The 20480-nt window shown below is 54.5% G+C and overlaps 1 protein-coding gene across 2 annotated transcripts; it reads left to right on the top strand.

The window, feature by feature from the left end:
* The first annotated feature begins 11045 nt into the window (after nucleotides 1-11045).
* Nucleotides 11046-20151, top strand: Ppp1r1b (protein phosphatase 1 regulatory inhibitor subunit 1B). Of its 2 annotated transcripts, none has more exons than XM_048450817.3 (7): nucleotides 11046-11566; nucleotides 12909-12969; nucleotides 13219-13241; nucleotides 13536-13611; nucleotides 17337-17540; nucleotides 19176-19298; nucleotides 19379-20151. In XM_048450817.3, exons 1-7 carry the CDS (start codon nucleotides 11486-11488, stop codon nucleotides 19426-19428), a joined length of 618 nt encoding a protein of 205 aa, XP_048306774.2. In that variant the 5' UTR covers nucleotides 11046-11485; the 3' UTR covers nucleotides 19429-20151. The 2 variants fall into 2 exon arrangements, with proteins under 2 accessions (XP_048306774.2, XP_085551873.2); XM_085695747.2 differs by having other exon boundaries at nucleotides 11049-11566; nucleotides 17337-17525.
* Nucleotides 20152-20480: the final 329 nt, after the last annotated feature.

The following is a 20480-nucleotide window of genomic DNA, read 5'->3' as shown; positions in this document are numbered from 1 at the left end:
AACAGTAGGTGCTGGTACTTACAGGAAACAGTCTTAAAGGGCTACCCGGCAGGGTGTATGCAGTGGGCACAGCCAGGGCGGGAAGTCATCCTTTAACCTGGGGAAACCGGTGCCTCTGCTGCCCGGGAGGCAGGGTGGGCCAGGGAAAGACAGCCTGCTCTCAAAGACAGAGCTAGTTTTGACTTCCTTCTTCTCCCTCCTTCTCCCCATCCTGCTCCCTGCATTCTCTCCCTCCTCCTCCTGTACTTCTTCCAATGCCTCACCCTCCTCCCTCTTCTGGTGCTGAAGATGGAACCCAGGACCTCTGCTAAGTCAGACAAGTACCCGACCATTGAGCTACACTTCCCAGCCCAGCAAGCTTCTTCAGTGTGCTTCATTGGGAAGGAAGGAACAGCCTAGGGGTAAAGCAAACTCCTCTTTTCCAGAGAAGAAACCCCAGCAGGGGTGAGGTACAGAGGCACAGCTTGTCTGATGTCCCACAGTAAGGAAGTGGCAGATACCAGGGTGCTGGCTGAGTGTGGTGACACACACTCCACCCCAGCCTTTGGGAGACTGAGGCAGGAGATCACCAGTTGGAAGCCAGCTTGGACAATGGAGTGAGACTTCAAAACAAAACACCTTGGGGGGCGCTCCTGTCCTGAAACTTCAGGATATTCAACAGCAATTTAGCAACAGAGGTCCTTTTAGTGTGTGTGTGTGTGTGTGTGTGTGTGTGTGTGTGTGGTGTGTGTGTGTGTGTGTGTGTGTGGTGTAGGGAGCACTGTGGAAGAAGTCAGAACACGGCTTGGGGGAGTCCGTTCCCTTCCTCCATTATGCGGGTCCTGGGGATCAAACTGAGATCTTCAGGCTTGACAGCAAGCACCTTTACCAGCTGAGCCATCTCACTGGCCCAGCGGTGGGCACAGCGCCTGCATTTGAACTAAGTTGTTGAGGTGCCGTGTTGGGCTTATTCATGATCATAAACTGTGTCCCTCTTTCTAAAGTCTGGGGGATCATGCTGTTAGGAACAGGGGACCTTGCCATGGAGAAGTAGAGGAAGAGTCCTTGGCAAAGTCTGTGCCCAGAGCTTGCCCTGTGTCCAGATCACAGTGAGTGGTTCCAGCTTCCAGAGCCATCCTTAGCCATCCGGCTGCGCTTTCCCTTATCTCTGAGAGGGCTGTTTGCTTGCCGCTGAAGGCTAAGGGCAGAGCTTCCTCTGCCAGGAAGTCCTCCCTGGTTACTCCCCAGGAAACATTGCTTCTTCTGGTCGTGATTTTCCCCATCTTTCCTTCTTGTGCCATTGTAAGCTGGGACAGAGGAGCCAGGCCTCGCAAAATCCTCCAAGGAAGTCCTTGGCACCCAACGGACCTCCTGCCACTCGCTGCTTCTTTCTCCTCCTCGTCCTTCGTCTGCGGAGCTCCGGGTTCTCGCCTCACCGACCCCCGTCCGCGCCTGGCACTGCGCCCAGTGCGCCCCAGCCGCCCGATCGCGTTCGCAGCCCTGACTTCGTGCCTGCCGGGTTCCATGGCACGTGCCCCGCGCGCCCTTGCCGCACCCCTCCAGACGGCTTCCGGGCCCTTCCTGACCTCCAGAGGTCGCCTGGGGACGTCGATGGTCCGGGCTTCGAGGTGGGGGAGGCGGCGATGGCCGCTGGGAGAGGACGCTGCGCCTTTAAGGTGCCACCGCCGCGTGGCAGGGAGACAGCTTGTGCCAGCCCCATTCCGCCCGGCTCCGCTCGCGACGAGAAACACAATGCATAACAATCAGACGCGCGCTTGGAGCTGTGCCACGCGGCGCGGGCGGGGCGGGCGCGGCCGGGCGAGCGGGGTGCCGGGGTCGCGACCCCTGCCCCGAGTCGGAGGCCGCGGGGGGCCCCGCACTCCCCACACCCAAGCTCTGCACCCCGCAGCCCGTGCAGCGCCCCGCCCCGACCGCGCTCCCGCCCCGCGCTCCCTGCAAAGTTCATTCCCACTAACTCTTTTCCAGGCCACTTCCCCCTCACATCTGACAATCCGGGGCCCTCATTCTCCCAGTAATCACTCCACTGCACTAATTGCACATGCAAATATGCAAATGCGTATTAATTAATTACTATACTAATTAGTTCTGTGGTATTTGCGAGTAATAAATCATTGGATGGGAGCGAGGAAGCTGGAGACCTGGCCCATTTTCATTCTGCATAAAATTTTAATGGTCTCTCTGGCTGATCCGGGACGGCAGCGCGCGGAGAGGCTCTTAAAGGGCCAGAGGAGGCGGGGAGGGGCAAGGGCGGGGAGCTCCGGGTCATCACGGCAGGGACTGGCAACCTAGGCGGGCTTGAGATGCTTCACCATTCCCTGCGGGAGCTGTCTGGAGCCTGCGGCTTTCCGCTACTGGTCTCCACCTTTGGCCACGGGTCCCCCAGGTAGTTTCTAAGGAGAGAATCTGGGCGGGTAGAAGGCTGAGCCTCGTTTCTTTAAGAAAGGAAAGAGGGCACTGAGCTGTGAGGGCCAATGCCAAGGCTTTTGGAGCCCCAGAGAAACTGGGATACGGGAATGAAGACTCCGTTCTTGGCTGTCTGGGTAAACTGAGGCACAGGACAAGGCAATTTTAAAATCTCACCTTCTGTTCCTAGAAGATGTCCTCAATACCCTCCAGTCTTTTCTTGTCTCTGGTGGTGACCATAAAGGTTAGGGGTGCTGCTAGCTTTCCCTTTCCACATGATCAAACCTCAGCCCCGCCCTCGTGGGCACCAGCTGGCACCCTGGCAGAGCAGTCTTCGGCTTGAGTGGGCCCCAGGGACCCTGCTTTATTTCCAGGACATAGTCTGGACCCCAGGCACAGGGAGGGGGCTAGCTGCCTCACTGACTAGGGGAGGCTGAAGGATCAGAGTGGTTCGAAGTCAAGGTCTAGGGGGATGCCAGTGGTGGGCAAAATGGGCAGGTGGGGACCAGGGTCTTGTCCTGAACCACAACGCCCCTCCTCCATGCCAGGGCCTCCAGTTTACTTGTAGTGACTTTCTAAGTTCCTGTCTCCACATGCCCAGCAGTTACATGTGGGCAAAGCCTCCAGGGGCCCCACTGGTTACACCTCAGCAAACATTCATGCTGCTGGGAAACAGTTCCAAGAGCCCTAGATGTCTCTCTGTGATACAGACTCCGTTACTGTCCCCATTTTATGGATGGGAAATAAGGGCATAGTAAGGTTAAGCGGCTGCCCCAAGGTGGCCCACCTGAGGTTAGTGTCATGGGGCTTTGACATCTGTGTTCTTTCCACTCCCCACCCGGCACCCCACACTCTGCCCTTTCTTCCAGCACACCCACAGCCTCTGCGTGGGTGCTTCATGGACCCATCCCATTCCATCCGCATCCACCCAGGAGACAGGCTCTGGGAATACCCCCAGTTTAAGGGCAGATGATCAAACTGCTCTAAAGCAGACACGTCCAAGCTCACTCAAAGTCTTCTGGGGAAGGGTGGGAAGGGGGCCAAGCCATGGCAACCCGTGATTAACAGAGCGATTGACGAGGCTTTCAGTTAGACTGTGGGAGAACTTTCCTGCAGAAGCAAGGCTGCAGGAGCTCGCATAGGGAGGAGCCTTTCATCCCTGCTCTAGCCTCAGGCTGGGAAAGGCCCTAGGCTGCTGGAGAAGGGGGCTGGGGAAGAACTGAAGATGTGATGGAGAAACTCACACTATAACCCAGGGACCCTGCCTGGGTTTTTTCCCCTAGTTTTGTTGAAAGCATTTCTATCTGATCTTAATTTTCCCTACAACTTTTTGGGTTTGTATTTGTTTGTTTTGTTCTTGTTCAATTCAGGGTTTTTCTGTGTTGCCCTAACTGTCCTGGAACTCACTCTGTAGACCAGGTTGGCCTCGAACTCACAGAGATTCACTTGCCTCTGCCTCTGGAGTACTGGGATTAAAGGTGTGTGCCACCACCACAGGGCTATATTTTGTGGGGTTTTGTTTGATTGTGTTTGGTTTTTTGTTTTGTTTTGTTTTTGAGACAAAAGTTTTATTCTGTAGCCTTGACTGGCCTCAGACTCTCAGACCTGGCCTGGCCTCCCGGGTGCTGGAATTAAAGGCTTCTGCGCACTTAACCACGCCCTAGGAACTTTCACACCCAAGGCTTGATTGCTGCTTAGGCCCCGCCCCCAGGAGCTGCCACCTGCTGTGTGCAGAGGAGGAAGGGGAAGGTGGGTCCAAATTCCCAACGAGCCTTTCCTTTACTGTGTGCTTAAGTGTATGAATTTGTTGACTTTTCACAACAATTTTATTTTCTCCACGGGGCAGAGAAGAGAGAGAAAAGGGATGGGCTTGCCTTAGCCCATGGCTAGCAAGTGGTAGAAGCAGAATTTGAACTGGCCGCTGTGTTGAGCCTTTCTGCTCCAGGACACAAGGTTTGTGTTATGACTAGATTGCTGATGTCCCTGTCCCAAGCAGTGTCTCGGATTCTAGCAGCAACAGACCTCCTTCCTGAGACGTTAGGACCTTGGAGACACAATGAGAGAGCCTATTTCTCCTGTGCCCCTCCTCTGTAGAGGATATGGGCTACTTTCTCCACGCTGGAAAAAGCTGGGCAGAGAGTCTTTCAGGAGGCCCAGGTCCTACCTCTGCTCCTGGGACGGGGAGATCTTCCTGGAGGGGTGCTAGCATTGCACCCCCTGCTTCCCCTCAGCCCACCCTTGAGAGAAGAGCAGGGCTAGGGCTTCCATTAGCATCTGTCAGAGGATTAGCCTGACAGGGAAACTGAGATTCCAGCACTCTCAAGCATGAGCCCTGGGCCAGACCAGGGTCCCTGGTCCCCCAATGGCCCAAGGGGACATCAGCAGGGAAGTTATGCATTTTTATCCCGCAGAGCTGCAGAGTCAGGGAAACTTCGCTATCACCCTCTGGGCCTGGGAGTTTAGGGAGAAGCATTAGGGTGTTGGGAAAGAAACCCATTCTCATCTTAGCCTCCTGCTCAAGACCAGGGAAGCTGGGTTCACTCGGATTTTCCTCTTTGGGGGGGGGAGGGGCGACTGGGGGCAAATTGGGAGCTGGTGGGCAAAGGAGACAAGGAGAGGTAGGCTGGCAGCCCTAAGCTTCTCCATGCAGCCCCCGGGGCCGGGTGCCTGGGCAGGAGGAGGGGGGTAGAGCAGCTGCTGGCGATTTATTAAGCAGTCACGGAAAAATTGGTTTATAAATTAACAGCTGTTTTAACTTTAGGGCCTCTTCTTCAGGGAATGGAAGCAGCCGACTGGACCGGGATTGGAGTGTGTGTGAGGCTGGTGGAGGGAGTGGGAGGCGGCGAGCTCCGGCAGCTGGCATTCTTCGGGGGCAGCCTCAGCTGGCACCTCGGGGGGCACCAGGCAGTGGCCAGAGCAGGGGGTCTCCAGGTGCCGGCGGCTGAGGCTGCCCCCCTCCCCCGCTTGGGTTGCAGCTTGCTTTCTTCTCGCCGACACTCAGCTTCCACTTGGGGGCGCCAGAGGGCACAGATGCTACTGGACTCGTTTCTGCCACCAGAGGGCAGCCTCGGCACACCGATTTCTGCTTCTCGAGAGAAGACATCAAGCTGGGCAGGAGAGAAATCACGTCCAAAAATGAACCAGAAGGAAGTCCACTCCAGTGCATGCTAGGTATCTTCTACTCGTTGGTTCGGAACGTGTTAAAGACAGAGGTAAAACCGGACATCTTTAAATCCAGCACTGAGTTCGAAGTCAGTCTGGTCTACACAACGAGCTCCAGGCCTGCCAAGCAAGAGCTGGGATGTAGCTCAGTACCAATCCATCAAGGACAAAGCCCTGAAATGGAGCTTTCTAAGACCACACCCCCATGGCAAAAAAGGGGGTGCTCTGTGACACTGTCTGTGGGTGTTTTTGTTTCTTTACAAAGCAGGTTAGTCTGCAACTTGTAATCCTCCTGCTTCAACCTCCTGAAGGCTGAGACTTCAAGTGTGAATCACCTTGCTGGCTAAGACTGCCTTTCATTTGAACTAGGCCTGGGCAAAAGCTGCTGAAGCCCTCTCAGACTCAGTTGCCCCATCTATAAAATGGGGCTGGCCTAGAGGATAAAATGAGATACTGTATATACAGGGCTTAGCTCAGCGTCCAGGACAGTGAAGGCTCCAAACAGGAGCAAAACAAACAGACACAGCAAGAAAAACACAAACACTCTTGTTAGTGTCTACAACTCATTTATTCCTTAATCTGTCTTCCCTACAGTACCTTAGAGTTCAGCACGAAGATGCTTGATGGAGTGCTAAAACTTTGGTTTATGGGTTCGGGGATTAAGGCTGCTCCCACAGAGGTCCAAGGTTCAATTCCCAGAACCCATATGGTGGCTCACAACTGTCTGTAACTTGAGTTCAAGAGGATTCCGCGCCTTCTTCTGGCCTATGCTGGAACTGCATGCACATGATGCCTAGACTTTCATGTGGTTAAGAACATTCATTCCTAGTTGCAAAGGACCAGGGCTTGGTTCCCAGCGCTCATATTTCAGCTAACAACTGTCTGTAATGCCAAGGATTCCCTTGCCCTCTTCTGGCACTGCATGCAGATGGTGTATGAGGAGGCAAAACACACATAAAATAAAAGTAATAAACCTAAGAGGAAAAAAGGCTGGAAAGATGACTCTACTCTTCCAGAGGTCCCAGGTTCAATTCCCAGCACCCACATGGCAACTCACAACTGTCTGCAACTCCAGTTCCAGGGGCGTAACATCCTCACACAGACATACATGAGGGCAAAACACCAATGCACATAAAATAAAAAGTAAATGACATAATACACACACACACACACACACACACACACACACTTTGATTCACATAGAACCAGTACAGGAGGCAACTGAGCCAGGTGGGGCAAGAGAACTTTATGGGGGGCATGGAATGTATATCTGTGTTATGGTTGTAGTCACAAGCTATATAGAATTTTCGGCTGAACATTGTTGTTCATGACAAAACCCAACACTCAGGAGGCAGTGGGCAAAAGCCTCTCTGTGAGTTCAAGGCTAGCCTGGTCTACATAGTGAGTTCCAGGCCAACCAGGGGTATATAGTGAGACTCTATTTCAAAATAATAATAATAAGGACAAAGAAATAGCTCAGAAGCTAAAAACATTTGTCATTCATGGGCCAGGCATGGTGCTGCACACCTTTAATCCCAGCACTCAGAAGGCAGAGGCAGGTAGATCTCTGAGTCCGAGGCCAGCCTGGTCTACAGAGTGAGTTCTAGGACTTCCAGGCTACATAGAGAAACCCTGTCTTGAAAAAACAAAACAACAACACCGCCCAGCCCACTTGCTGTTCTTGCAGAGACTAGGATCTGGTTCTCAGCATCCAGATGCCAGTTTACAGTTGTAACTCCAGGGGTTCAGCTGCCCTCTTGTGATTCTGCGCACAGGCTGTGTACAAGCAAGGGAAACACATATAAATAAAAACAAACGATCTTTAAATAGAATTCAAAACTCCATTGCAACGAATGCTCACAACTGTTACAGTCTGTTGTTTGTTTGTAAAAATAAAAAAAAATTTTTTGGTTGTGTCATTTTTGAGTCAGGGTTTCTCTGTGTAACAGTTCTGGCTGTACTGGCGTCAGCTCTGTGGACCAGACTGGCTTAGAACTCAGCGATCTGCCTGCCTCTGCCTCCCAAGTGAGTGCTGGGATTAAAGGTATGTGCCACCCTGCCCAGCCTGTAAAGTTTGTTTTGTTTTTTTAAAGCATGTAAGTACGGATACGAATATATTGAATGGTGAAAAGATAAGATGTTGGATAAATAGGTAAATGAATCTAGCTGACTGTCCACCATCTTCTTGGCTAAAAATATTCCTCTCCTCTTTTTGACTTTGAATTGTTCCCTCCTCTCCCTTCCCCAATCTTTCCTTTCTCTTAGCGGCAGGGAAAGAAGGCTCCGTGCACCCAGCTAGATCCCCCGGCCTCTCTAAAGCTGCTTCCCAGGACTTTCTGGGGCCTCCTCCCTTTCAGCTGCCACATGCCACTCTTTCCAGTTCCAGTTCTGCTCATTGGTGCCAAGGTCACCTGCTGGATGCCTAACTACAGACCCACATTGCCAGCGGTGTAGCGGCCCTAACCCTGGCCGATTCCGCCACCTGCTGGTCATTGACAGAACTTCATCTCGAAAACAGCGTGGAAGCCGACCAAACCTTGGAAGACTGCGCTTGGGCTAAAATTTGTATCCTGTTGAATCGCCACAGCCACTGTACAAGGTGGGCTTTGAAATTTACAGAGGCAGGGAGACAGACAGAAACTTGTCAGCGTTCACACAACAGCCTTCGAACCTGAGGTTCCAGGGCTACCCAACTCTATTTTTTTTTTTTTTTTGATCATGTGAATTTATGTGCTTGGATTGAGGAAGGCGGGGGGGGGGGGGGGGGGGGGTGGAGGGAGGTGATTGTCCTTTTTCACCTCCTCAAAGGAGAGCAAAGGCCTCACAGCATCTTCCTAAAGTCGTCTTCCAGAAAGGGGAGGGTGTAATGGCTCTTGCCTGGCAGGGTCAAAAAGAGAAAGCAGATATCAGAAAGAACACTGCCTCCAAACAGTGTGCTCAGACCCGAGATGAGGTAACAGACAACACCAACACCACTAACAACCTTGTCAGTCCGAGCAAGCAGGAATTAAGTCAAACGAGGACTTGAAATTGTTCTTTGGACCTAACTGCCTGTGCTTCCAACTCAAGAATAATAACCCAGGAGTGACATATTATTTTTACACCTCATTTGCATATGGTTAATTCCAAGCCGAAGTGAATGGAAACCGGGCTGGCTTCTCAGCCCTCCCACCTGTTTGTCCAGTCCCCTCCTCTAACTCTTGCTGGGCTCTGCCACCCACCCCCCCATTCTTCACCCACTCCTTGCCCCCGTCCCTTCCTCCCCAGTTCCCTGTTCCCTTCCTCTCTGTCACCCACGCAGCCTCCGCCACCTGGCCGCCCACCGGAAAAACTTTTCCCCAAGTTCCTGAGAAGTCGCGTAGGATCCAGGAGAGAAAAATCAAAGTAATAAAACCTCATTTAATTCCTAACGGAGGGCATAGCTGCGAGCTGCAATTATCTTAATGCGGAGCTATTTTTACCCTCTCTCTCTCCATCTCTGTCTCCTGCCTTTCTGTCGTGAAGTGCCTCTCCACTTCCCTTTGTCTCTTCATCCCTCACATGGTCCCTCTCCCTTTTCACTCTTTCCACGACCCTCCCCTGTCCCTCCTAGTTCTGTGTGCCTCCCCTCTGCTTGTCCCCTGTACATATATCTCCTTACCTTTAGTGAACTCCAGGGCATTACAGCCCACGATGGGCAAAGAGGTGACAAGGACCACCTGCTGTCCCCAAGGGCTCTTATCTCCATACCCAGGCACCATGAGGGGGAGGGATCCTTCCTAACTGTTTAGGTCAAACCAGTGTGTTTTCAGAAGTTTCCAACAGGCGCTGAGGTATATGGGAGGTGCACAACCTCATCCCTGTCCTGGATCCCCTTTATCCCCCACAGACCCTTCTTCAAGTACGCTAGCAGGGTACGCTCCAACTTTGGCCTAAAGGCTGCCCAGGTTGCTTGCTGTCTGGCCATGAACCTCTTTATCCTCCCAACATACCGACAACTGGCCTTTGTCATTCCCTGCCACACTTCATCTAGAAGAGGGGTCCTGGGTCAAGCTAGGGACTGGCAGAGACACCCATGTCCCAGGCCAGCAACCTAGCATGGGCTGTTTCCCAGAAAATATATGTCAAACAAGTTGTAGCCAGGCTGGACTGGAGGACGTGGGGGCCTGACCACCAGAACATCCTATTCCCAAGAGAAAAGCTTGGCCCCTAGCACCCCCCCCATCCCCCAGAGGGCACTGAGCTTGGGGCAGAACAGCCTGCCCTGACCTCATTTTCATGTGGCTCTACCACAGTGCTGGGACTGAAGTGGGAAGGTCGCTGGTGGAGTTAGGGCTGTGGTGAAGGGGGGCCCAGCTGCTCCTGGCCTGAGAGTGACCAGGAGAGAGGACAGCCAACATAAACAGAACCCCAGGAGGGCACACACAGGCACAGGTCCACACACGCCCCTTCTAGGCTCTACAGAGAGGCATTCAGTCCTTCTAGCCAGTCCCGCAGAGGGCAGTGCCAGCTCCTGCAGAGACTCAAGGGTTTGGTCAGATAAACAGGGGCATTTAACCCACAAAGCAACCCTCTCCTCCATAACACACACACACACACACACACACACACACATCTGTAGAAGAGGCAGACACCTCAGAATGATCACACACACCTCTCTCGCCCAGCTCTGTTCCTCAGCGCACCAAGCCCACACACGTGATAGCACGTGTACTGCTAAGGCAGCCCCCCAACCCTGTCCCCTGGTTGGTTCTGTCCCCTCCCCCAGAAGATGGGGAGAAAAGGCAGGAGACACGTGAAGGCTGGGTGCGTTGTGGCAGGAACTCATCCCCCCCATCTCCCCTGGGGAATTTGCTCTCACACTCTCAGCAGCCTCAAGCCCCTCTTCTGCAAGCCCCCGTCCCCCCTCCCCCCGCAAGCTGGCACCCGCCTGCCCATCACCTTGACAGCCTCTGACATCCTCCTCCACACCCACACCCTCCCCCGCACACACGCAGTCCTCCCACACGCTGCCACTCACACCCGCATCTTTGACACTCTGACACACTTACATAGACTCACACACTCACACCACGCCGACCCCCACCCTCCCCAGCTATAGCACTCCAGGCCTCTGGCACTCCCTTGCACATACTCCCTTCCACGATGACTGACAGGTGTCCTCCCCCGCACACCTCGCTCACACTCGCTTTCTAGGACACCCCCATTCACAGCGTGACATGCTGGCACTCTCTTCTCGACCTCACAGGCCTCCCTTGAAACTCCACTTCGGGGGCCCCGAAGTGGTTAAGGCCAGAGTCCCGGCTCCAGCTGCCCGTGCCCCTCCCCTTAGCCTCACGGCAGGACTCCATCAATAATGCAAGGCCGAGTTCTGGGGAGACGGCAGGGGGCCCCCTGGCCGCTCCCCGGGCCCTGGCTCACACTCCACACCCTCCTCCCATCCCCGGGAGAACACGCTTCTTGATGCTCATTGGCCACTTTCCCCTAAGCCCTCCCTCCGAGCGCCTGGGCGCCAGTCCCTGGCGGAGGGGACGGGCTGGGACCCCAGGGTTGGGACCTGTGGGGTGCAGCCAGCAGAGGCAGAGGTGCGGAGAGGAAGAAGGTAGAGAGAGGGTAGACAGAAGCTGGTGGAGCGAGGCCGAGGGCAGCCCACCGAGACCCGCGGAGAGCGCAGGCCGGGAGCAGGAGTCCCGCGCCCCAGCCGGGTAGCGGGCAGCGGAGGCGCGGGCACCGCGAGCCCGGGGCAGGGGACGCCGAGCCGGGCGCTGCAGGCGAGCCCCGCGGTCCAGCACTCCCGATCGTAGTGCGTTCCCCTCGCGGGTCGCGGGATTTTCCTGGGTGCGGGGACAGCGCTCCTCCTCTTCCGCGCAGCACGCGCCACCCGCAGCTCCGGACAGCGGAGCAGGGATCAGCCCAACACCCCAGGTGCGCACAGTCGGCCATGGACCCCAAGGACCGCAAGAAGATCCAATTCTCGGTGCCCGCGCCCCCCAGTCAGCTCGACCCCCGCCAGGTGGAGATGGTAAGGGGGCCGCGCCCCATCCGCGTAGCGCCCTCAGCACACATCCCCGGCGCAGCCCAGCTGTTCTCTTGTCGGACCCCACCTGGGTTGCGGCCCGGCGCCCCGCAGGGCGGGAAGTTCGCTGGAGACTCCTAGCAACTTTTCCCTGGTCCTCTGAGCTGATCTTGGGCGGGAGAATTCAGGCAGTGGGCGTCCGGAGACAGTCCGCTCGCTCGTGGGACTGCCCTTTTGGTCCTTACATAGCCCCGCTAGGCTCGTCCTTTTCCCAGGGCGACCAAGTCACTGAGGTGGCACCCCCAGAGACGCACATAGCTCAGGCGTCCGAGGCTGCCATTTCAACTTCATGGTCTAGATGACCACAGCTTCACCCTCTAGACCTGGTCTGGGCTCCCCAGAACCTTGTTTTGACTACTTTCTGCTATCAGGACCTAGGGCCGCAACCCCAGGGAGGTGAACAGTCATACCTTCCTTGGAGTTTGGGAGACCTACAAAGCCGTGAGGGGGAGGTGGTGGAGGCAGAGGTCTGGACTCCACAACCTAGAAAGGACACTTGTTGCTGAGATGCCACGGGCTCTGAAGAGGGCAGTGAGCATTGGGCAAAACCCTTCTTGGGCTATTTGGGTGGGGTGGGCAGAAGCCTGGGCCTAAGTAGCTTTTTGGCAACAACCACTTCAGCTTCAATTACCTGGTCCTCTCTGCATTTCCCTGGAGCTCAGAGGGGACCTAATTAACTGACAGTTGCTCTGATTGCCAAGCTAGGGATGGGCAAGGAGAACAGCTTACATTTTTTCATGAGAATTGGGTGAAGAATCCCACAGCTTGAGAAAGACTGCTAGGGGCCCAGGCTCCACCCTCCAGAGACTCCAGCACCTCTGGGTGTCTGGGGCTCCGGTAAGAATGGAGGTGCCTGCAGTCCTGGGCTCAGACCTCACAGCCCAGTTCAGCTGCTTTGGAGCCCTTAAGCTGACCTTTGGTGGATAGGGCCATAGGTACCTCCAAAGGCGCTCAAGCTGCTGGTAGGAGCTATAACCAGCTTTGGCTTCTAGAGAAGGTTCTGGAGTAGCTGTGGAGTGGGGCCGTTTGGGCTAGGAGGCAGTGGATGGTTTTTCTACTCTTTTGGGACCCGGTGTGTTGTGTGACCTTGAACACGCTGCCCAACCTCTCCACGCCTGGGACTTTTCATCCCTGTAAAATAAAGGGACCCAGTGAGTTGAGTGAGCTCTAGCTGCCTTTGATTCTCAGGCTCCCTGAGGACTCCAAAGCCTTGCTTCCAGCTGGCACTGGGTGATGGTAAGGGGTCCAATACAGTGTCCTCCTGTCCTTGCTTCCTCCATCCCCCTAGATCCGGCGCCGGAGACCAACCCCTGCCATGCTGTTCCGGGTCTCAGAGCACTCCTCTCCAGGTAGGGCCCATCCCCTGCCCTCTACCCCAACTCTGGTGCCTTTCTGGGGTTCCCCCAAGAGGACACACTGGAGACTGGAGACCTGGAAGGCCCATTCTGCTGGGTCAGTTTACTGTCTTGGCACCTGTTGGTACCAGGAGGGAAGGGTACACTTCTGCTTTCCCAAAGACAGGCTTTCGGGAAAGTAACATGATTCTTTTTCTCCTCCCCCTCTGTCGCGGTTGGTGTACACCTGGTGACCTCGCTCAGAGGAGGAGGCCTCCCCGCACCAGGTGAGTTTCCTGGGACCCTCGGGGTGGGGCAGACTGAAGCCCGCAGAGCCAGGCCGTCTCAGGACTTATTAGCATATCAATTGCAATTCCCTGGAAAGTCCTTGCTCTGAGTGTCAGTCACCTTTTCTCTGAGTGGGGTGGGGTGGGGTGCCCAGGGTCTTGCACTGAGTCAGGCCTCTGCTCAAGGGGATGGGCTTGACTCAGGTGTCCCAAGCTCAGCCAGCTGTGGGGGTTGTGCCACGGGTGGGAGGGCAAAGGGGAGGGTAGCCTGTTTCAATTGTCTCTTCCCTGCAGAGGACCTCCGGAGAAGGGCACCACCCGAAGTCCAAGAGACCCAACCCCTGTGCTTACACTCCCCCCTCGCTGAAAGGTACTGATCCCACCCCTCCATCTTTCTTGTGGTCTGGAGCCCTGCAGCTGGGCTGGTGTAGGGGAGGAAGAGGACCTGTAAGCTGCTGTCACCTGTAAATCCTGCCCGGCACGGGAGACTTTCTTAGGTTCCCAGAGGCAGGGAAAGGGCAGCGGTTGTCTTAACGGTAGGTTGAGGGTGTGGAAGGGAGAGCAGGCTAGCCCCACAGGAGGACAAGTGAGAGCCTCCAGAGGTGTCTCTCCAAAGGGCCCGTGCTCACCCCCTGCTTTCCCCTCTGGCTCCACTCCCTCCCGTGTGCAGGTCTGCATCCTGGACTCTCCCTTGACTGCTTTGCTGTGCCGATTAAAAGATGTCGTGCCAGGTCTCATTGGTGGCACTGGGAAAAGTAAGATGAGGAGGATCGGAGGCTCACAGTGTAGCTCAGTGGTAGAGCACTGATTGACATACAGAGGACAGAGGACATTAGGTTACAGCCCTAATACTGATTTTTTTTAAACAAGTCAGTCTGGTGGCACAGAGGTCTGTAACCTCAGCATTTTGGAGATAGAGAGGCAAGCAAGTTTCTGTGAGTTCAAAGCAAACCGGTCTATAGAGACAGTGTCAGGCCAGCCAGAGACCCTGTGTCAAAAAAATTAAAATAATTTAAAAAACACTGAGAAACAAAAACAAAGCTTCCCACCATACTTGGTGGCTCGTACCTGTAGTTCTTGCACTTGGGAGGCAGAGGCAGGAAAGTTGCTGTGGACGCAAGGTCAGCCTGGACCGCACTGTAAACGCCAGGGCCAGCTAGGACAGCACAGCAAGACTGTGTCTTATAAGGACATGAGAAATGAGTGATTTGCTTTCTCGACCCTAGTCTCTAAGGATCAGGGAGAGTTTGCCGAGGGGACAAGGTTCCTGGAATCAACGGCCAGAAGACACAGGCAGAGGAAGGAGATGTGCAAAGGGCTGGGAAGAGTGAACCAGGATTTCAGGGACAGCAGGAGACTTGGTTTCTGGCCAGATAGCTGTGGGAGATACACCTTAAGGAGGAGCAGGTGCAAAGGAGCGTGCCAAGGGCCTCTTCCTAACTAGGTGCCAGTTGCCTGCCACCGCTTCGGAGGCCTTCCTGCCTGGCAGACCCTTCTCCTCAGACGGGGTGGGGGGATGGTGTGCCGAGCCCCCCCTGGGTGGGTGGGTTTAATATGGTTTGCCAGAAGCTGTCAAGGTCAACACCTGACAGCCCTCCTGCCAGGACTGGGGACAGAGGAGAGAAGCTGGGAGGCCGAGGGGGAAAGGTACAGGTGGTTGGCTTCTCCTGGGACAGGAAAATAAAGGGAGAAAGCTGCAGTAAGTGGCTTCCTGTAGAGACTTCTAGAAGGATTTAAAGCAGGCGTGAAGACAGTGGCTCCCTTCCAAGACAGAGGACAGAGGACAGGAACTTGGCCTTGAGACTGGGGAGCAGGGTGCTTGCACTGTGCGCACAAGGCCCTGGGTTCGATCGTCCATACCTCAGAAGCCAAGGGTGGTGACACGTACCTGTGTAAGCCCTGTATGCTGAGGGTCAGAAGTTCAAGGTCATGCTCAGTGAGTTGGAGGCTAACTTGGGACACATCAAAAGACTCTGTCTGAAGATTATCAGCCTGGTCTCCACTCTAGGCTGGGTGAATGTGAGGTGGAGAGTAGCCCCCGCCCCTGTGTCTTCTGGGGAAGTGTGCTGCAGATGGAAGCCAGGGTCTGACACACTAAGCACACACAATGCTGAGCTGTGCTCCAGTTCAGTCCTCCCTGGCTTGGGAGTGTGCTGAGGTAGGAGTTTAGGGTCAGGAAGTTTCTTGGGTACCAAAAGATGACCAAAGATGTACCTACCCCAGCTTCTGGAAGGGGCTAAGTCTATAGTGTGCAGATAGGGAGAGGCAGGATGTGGAGTCAGGAGAGGGCTGTACTGGGTGGGGTTCTTGATTCTTGGGAAGGAAGACAGGGTAGGATCCCAGACATGGAGAGGTAAGAGGAGAGATGGTGTGGTAAGGAAAGAGTAGATTCTAAAAGGCCCAGCAAGACATGAGAGACTGAGTAAGGCATACAGGATCTCACGGGGCGCCCGCACGGGTACTGCACACATCTATCATCACGGTGGATCACGAACCAACTCTCCTCCCCCACCTCCTCCCCGCGACTGCCTGCCTGCCACCTCCTCTCCCCCAGTCCAGAGGCCTTTCTGTACCGAGATGGTTCTGTTTGGCAAGCTTAGCCCTTTCTGGGCAAGGGCAAGTGTCTGGCAGGGTTTTGTAGGGCAGGATTCAAGAGCCCTCCAGGAAGGGTGAACAGCATTAAGCCTCAGGGGAGCAGGGGTGGGGGTGTAAAGGGTGCTCCTAGGTCAAGACTCTCTCAGTTGGCTCAAGGTGAAACTTTGTCAGGTCCCCAAGGCCGGGGTAGGGCAATTTATTGCGATTTTATTGCCTGGGTAGCTTGCCCACAGCCAGCGGGAAGAGGTAAGTTTGGAGCTGGGGCAGGGCGGGGCATCGGGCACACACAATGCACCCTCTGTGCCTGTCCCTGAGTTGGCAGGAGTGCAGGGCCCTGCTAGCTGCACCGGAGGTTTCCAGCCTACCCCCTGGCCTGCTAAGGGGAGGGGCCAATGTTGGATTAAGTAGCCAGGAAGTGCTGACCACTGAAGAGTCTAGGCTGGGGGCTGTGGCTGAACCTAGTGCCTCACCTGCTCTAGAATCCTGATAGCCCCTGGTCTCTTGCTGACTCTCCTCTAGTCTTTTGTATTGTTTTGTTTGAGGAGGTTATTTGTGTAGTCCAGGCTAGATTAGACCTCACTATGTAGCTGAGGATGCATTTGAACTCCCGATCCTTCAGCCTCTACCTTATGGGTGCTGCAATTACAGGCCTCTACTAGGAACAAAACCCAGGGCTCTGTAGATGCTAGGTAGGTAGGTAGGTAGTCTACCAAGTGATCTACATCCCAGTCCCTCCATCTTAGTCTTAACCTGACAATGCTTCTTCAAACCTTGTCATTCCCCAGAACCCCCAGCCCATCCCTTCCTCCCCCTTCCCCCACTTTCCATCTTGGGGAAACCGCCCACACTGTTCCTGAGTAGGTCTTCGTGTGGTGGTGGGGTGTTGCTACTTTCTGGGTCACCGCAGAGGGAGCTGGGAGATTAGGGATATGGGTCAAGACTGGGAGGGCTGCATCTGAATGGTCCATTTGCCTAGCAAGGATTTTACTGGCTGCAGAGTGCTGTGACCTCAGGCTCAGGACTGTTCCCACCTAGGGAGCCTGGGGGAAAGGTGCAGTGTGGTATCTAATGCTGGGCAGTACCGGGCAGGGAGGCACAGCAAGGTGGATCCTTGTGAGCCATGTCAGGGAAAATGGCCGTGGCCCATGGGCCTGGTACCTTCTGCCTGGGGTTAGCACTGGTAGACACTCTCCAGGCCTGAGCACCTGACCGTGTAAGCTCCCTGGCCAGAGAATGTTCAGCTGTTGCTGTGCCTGCCTGGTCTTGTCCAGCCAGGTGCCCTGTGGTGTAGGGGAGTTTTCGGGTGCCAGTCTTGTGGGGAGGGGCCGCATCTTTGGAACAGCTTAAGAATCAATCCGATCAAATGTACCCCCTGTTGCTCCCACCTTGGCTTGACCTCCCAGTGGAGTGAATTGGGGCCCCTTACCTCAGTTGCATGCCTGGGCTGCTCCTGCAGTCTGGCTGACCTTGACCTCGGGGGGGGGGTGTCCCCTCCTCCAGCTGTGCAGCGCATCGCTGAGTCCCACCTGCAGACCATCAGCAACTTGAGTGAGAACCAGGCCTCGGAGGAGGAGGATGAGTTAGGGGAGCTTCGAGAGCTGGGGTTCCCAAGAGAGGATGATGAAGAGGATGAAGAGGAGGATGAAGAGGAGGATGAAGAGGAAGACATCCAGGCAGAAGTCCTGAAAGGTAGCAGGGGGACTGGTAAGCGGAAGGGGCCGGGGTCTGTGGCTTTCGCTATCGTGGGTCAGACACAGTTCGTCCACACCTATGCTGTGACGTCCTTCTATGGCCAGCTTCAGAGACCCGGCACCTTGATTAGCCTTGGCTAGTCCTTCACCTGATTAGGCGTCCCCCACTGTTCGTCTCTAAAAATTAAGGCAAGGCACGGATCAATTGAAGCTAGACCCCAGAAAGCACTTCCTGTTCATAGAAGCAAATCGTGAGGAGGTTCAGGGATACAGAGAGCCGGTATTCCCTTTCCCATGTTTCTGAGTCCTGCTGTGCTTCAGGAGGCTGGCTGACCTGCCCTCTCCAGGACCCTTGAGACTTTGTCCTTCCTAGGATGGGGTGGGAGAGTGCCCTCTAGTGTCCAGTGGAGAATCAAGGACTTAAGAACCAGTTTGGTCTGCACCCTTTAACCTCAGCAGACTGGAGATAAGGCTAATGCCTAACCGAAGGCTGCAGAGCCAGAAAACCCACAGATGCTACCGACACCCAGACATTTGGTCAAAGATCTCACCCCACACACACATGGGTACAGCTTCCATACCTGGCAACAGAAGGCTATGCTATGTCTATCTCACTTGGTGCAAACATTAAACTTTTTTGCACTGTTTTTTTTTTTTTTTTGGACCTTTTTTCCTTCTTCTTCTTCTTCTTCTCCTCCTCCTCCTCCTCCTCCTCTCTCCTTCTCTTATCTCCTCTTCCTCCTCCTCCTCCTCCTCTTCCTCTTCTTCCTCCTCCTCCTCTTCTTCTTTGTTTTTTTTTTCAGACAAGGTCTCTCTATGCAACAGCTCTGGCTGTCCTGGAACTTGCTCTGTAGACCAGGCTGGCCTTGAACTAACAGAGATCCGCCTGCCTCTGCCTCCCCAGTTCTGGGATTAAAGGTGTGTACCACCACTGCCCAGCTTGGATCCATTATTTACAGGAATGAGGAGCAGTCTCCCACTTACAGTGTTCATTCCTTGGGGTCAGACAAGACAACTTGAGTCTCCTCTCTGCATCTTTGGCTGTGCAGGTGTGAGAGGGCTCAAGGACCGAGAGCAAGCTCCCTCGGAGACCCTCCTCACAGGTGGAAAATTGATGAGAGATGCTTTCTTAGGAAGGGGAAGAAGTCCCTGGGTCACATGACTGGACCACCAATGAGCAACATCTATTTCCAGCACTTCTGAGTGATTCAGGGTACCAGTTCTGCGCCTCTTGAGAGGCTTTTTTTTTCTCTTTTTTGTTTGCTTGTTTATTTGAGGTAGGGTCTCACTCTGCAATCCAGGTTGGCCTGAATCTTCACTATGTATCTCAAGCTGACCTTGAACTTAAAGCAGTCCTCCTGCATTAGCCCCCTGACTGCTGGCATTACTGGCATTAGCCTCCACACCGAGTTTCCCAGTAGGTAAAATCTTACCTAAGGTAATCTACACCTCTCTTCTTATATATTTCCTTCGGAAAAGTGCCCATGAGCTAAGTCACATGGCCAGTCATAGAGTGTGTTGTCCAGTCCAGTGTTCGACCCATTATGTGATGATGCCTCAGAAGCTTGGCCACAAGCCACCAGACGTCACTTGTGCTGCAGAGCGCCAGATGGGCACTTAGCCTGTGTTTGTATGCCCTCTTTTCCAGTGGGGCAGAAGCTAACTTGTGGCCAGGGTCTGGAGGGGCCCTGGGAGCGCCCGCCTCCTCTGGATGAGCCCCAGAGAGATGGAAACTCTGAGGACCCAGTGGAAGACAGAGCAGCACTACGTGGTGAGCGTTTGGACTGTGGGGTGGGGAGGTGGATGGAGACCACTGAGCCAGCCCTTGAGTCCTCTCTACTTGTCTTTTAGAGCCCGGGGAGGAGCCTCAGCACCCTACCCACCCTGAGCCTGGCACATAAGCTCAGAGGCCTGCATCTCCAGGAGGAAGTGCTCCCCAGAAACCCACTCTGTCCCCACCCTACTTTGTACCCTTTCTTTCACCTGCTAGGGCTGCGGCTTCTGACTTATAGAAGACTAAGGCTGATCTGTGTTTGCTTTGGCTGAAGCCCAGAGTCCCCGATGCCTCTCCCTGCCAGTCTTTCTTCTATTTACCCGGTGGGAGGGGGGAGGTGAGAGAGCCCACACTGGAAAACTCAGAAGGCCAGAAACAAATATTCACCCTTCACAATTCTCCAGATCCACTCCCCTGGGCACAGGAGACCCACAGGGCAGGACCCTAAGATCTGGGAAAGGAGGTTCCGAGAACCTGCAAGTGCCCTGAAATCTCCTCCTCCATCCCTGTCCCCTCTTCCTATGGGGGTGGGCTTTGAGTCTCCACCCCTCTCACAGATGTCTACCAGGGTCCAGGTCTCAGGTGTTCTTTCCACAGCCTCAACGTTTTGGATGTCGTCCCCTGTTGTCCTGTTTCTGCTGGGTGCTTGCAAGTCGGACTGGCAGAGGCTGCTCATTGCGTTTTGTTTGTGCTTTGGTGCCAGGAATGCCACTTAGTATATGTCCTTAGAGAGGCCATGCAGAGGGGAAGCTTGGTTTTCCTTGTCCTCCACCTGCTTGGCTCTCTCCCCTTCTTCCCTGACTCCAGGCTTGAACTCCTCCTATGCTGTAATAAATCTTTGTAAATAATTGTCCTGAGACTCCTCTTTCAGGGGAGGGAGGAGAGACCAGGAAGTAATGGCATGTCCTGACAGGGAAAATGGTGGTTATTCAAGGATCAGGATCTTGACCCTGGTGTCCAGTCCTGCCCAGGAGCTTTTCCTTAAATGCATTAAGCATGTGCATTTAACAGGCATTAAGCATGAGAGACATACTAGCTCCTGCGGGAGATGGCTAAAAGCCGAGGGAAAACAGAAGTCCTTTAAAAGTGTGTGATGGATGTGGTGTCGTGTCTGTAATCCCAGCACTTGGAAGGCTTTCTGAGTTTGAAGCCAATCTGAGATTCTGTCTCAAAAAACCA

Source organism: Myodes glareolus, chromosome 9, assembly GCF_982192425.1.
Source record: "Myodes glareolus chromosome 9, mMyoGla1.1, whole genome shotgun sequence".
NCBI classification, from domain to species: domain Eukaryota; kingdom Metazoa; phylum Chordata; class Mammalia; order Rodentia; family Cricetidae; genus Myodes; species Myodes glareolus.
Note: the sequence above shows the minus strand (reverse complement) of the source record. Positions and strands in the feature narration are given on the sequence as shown.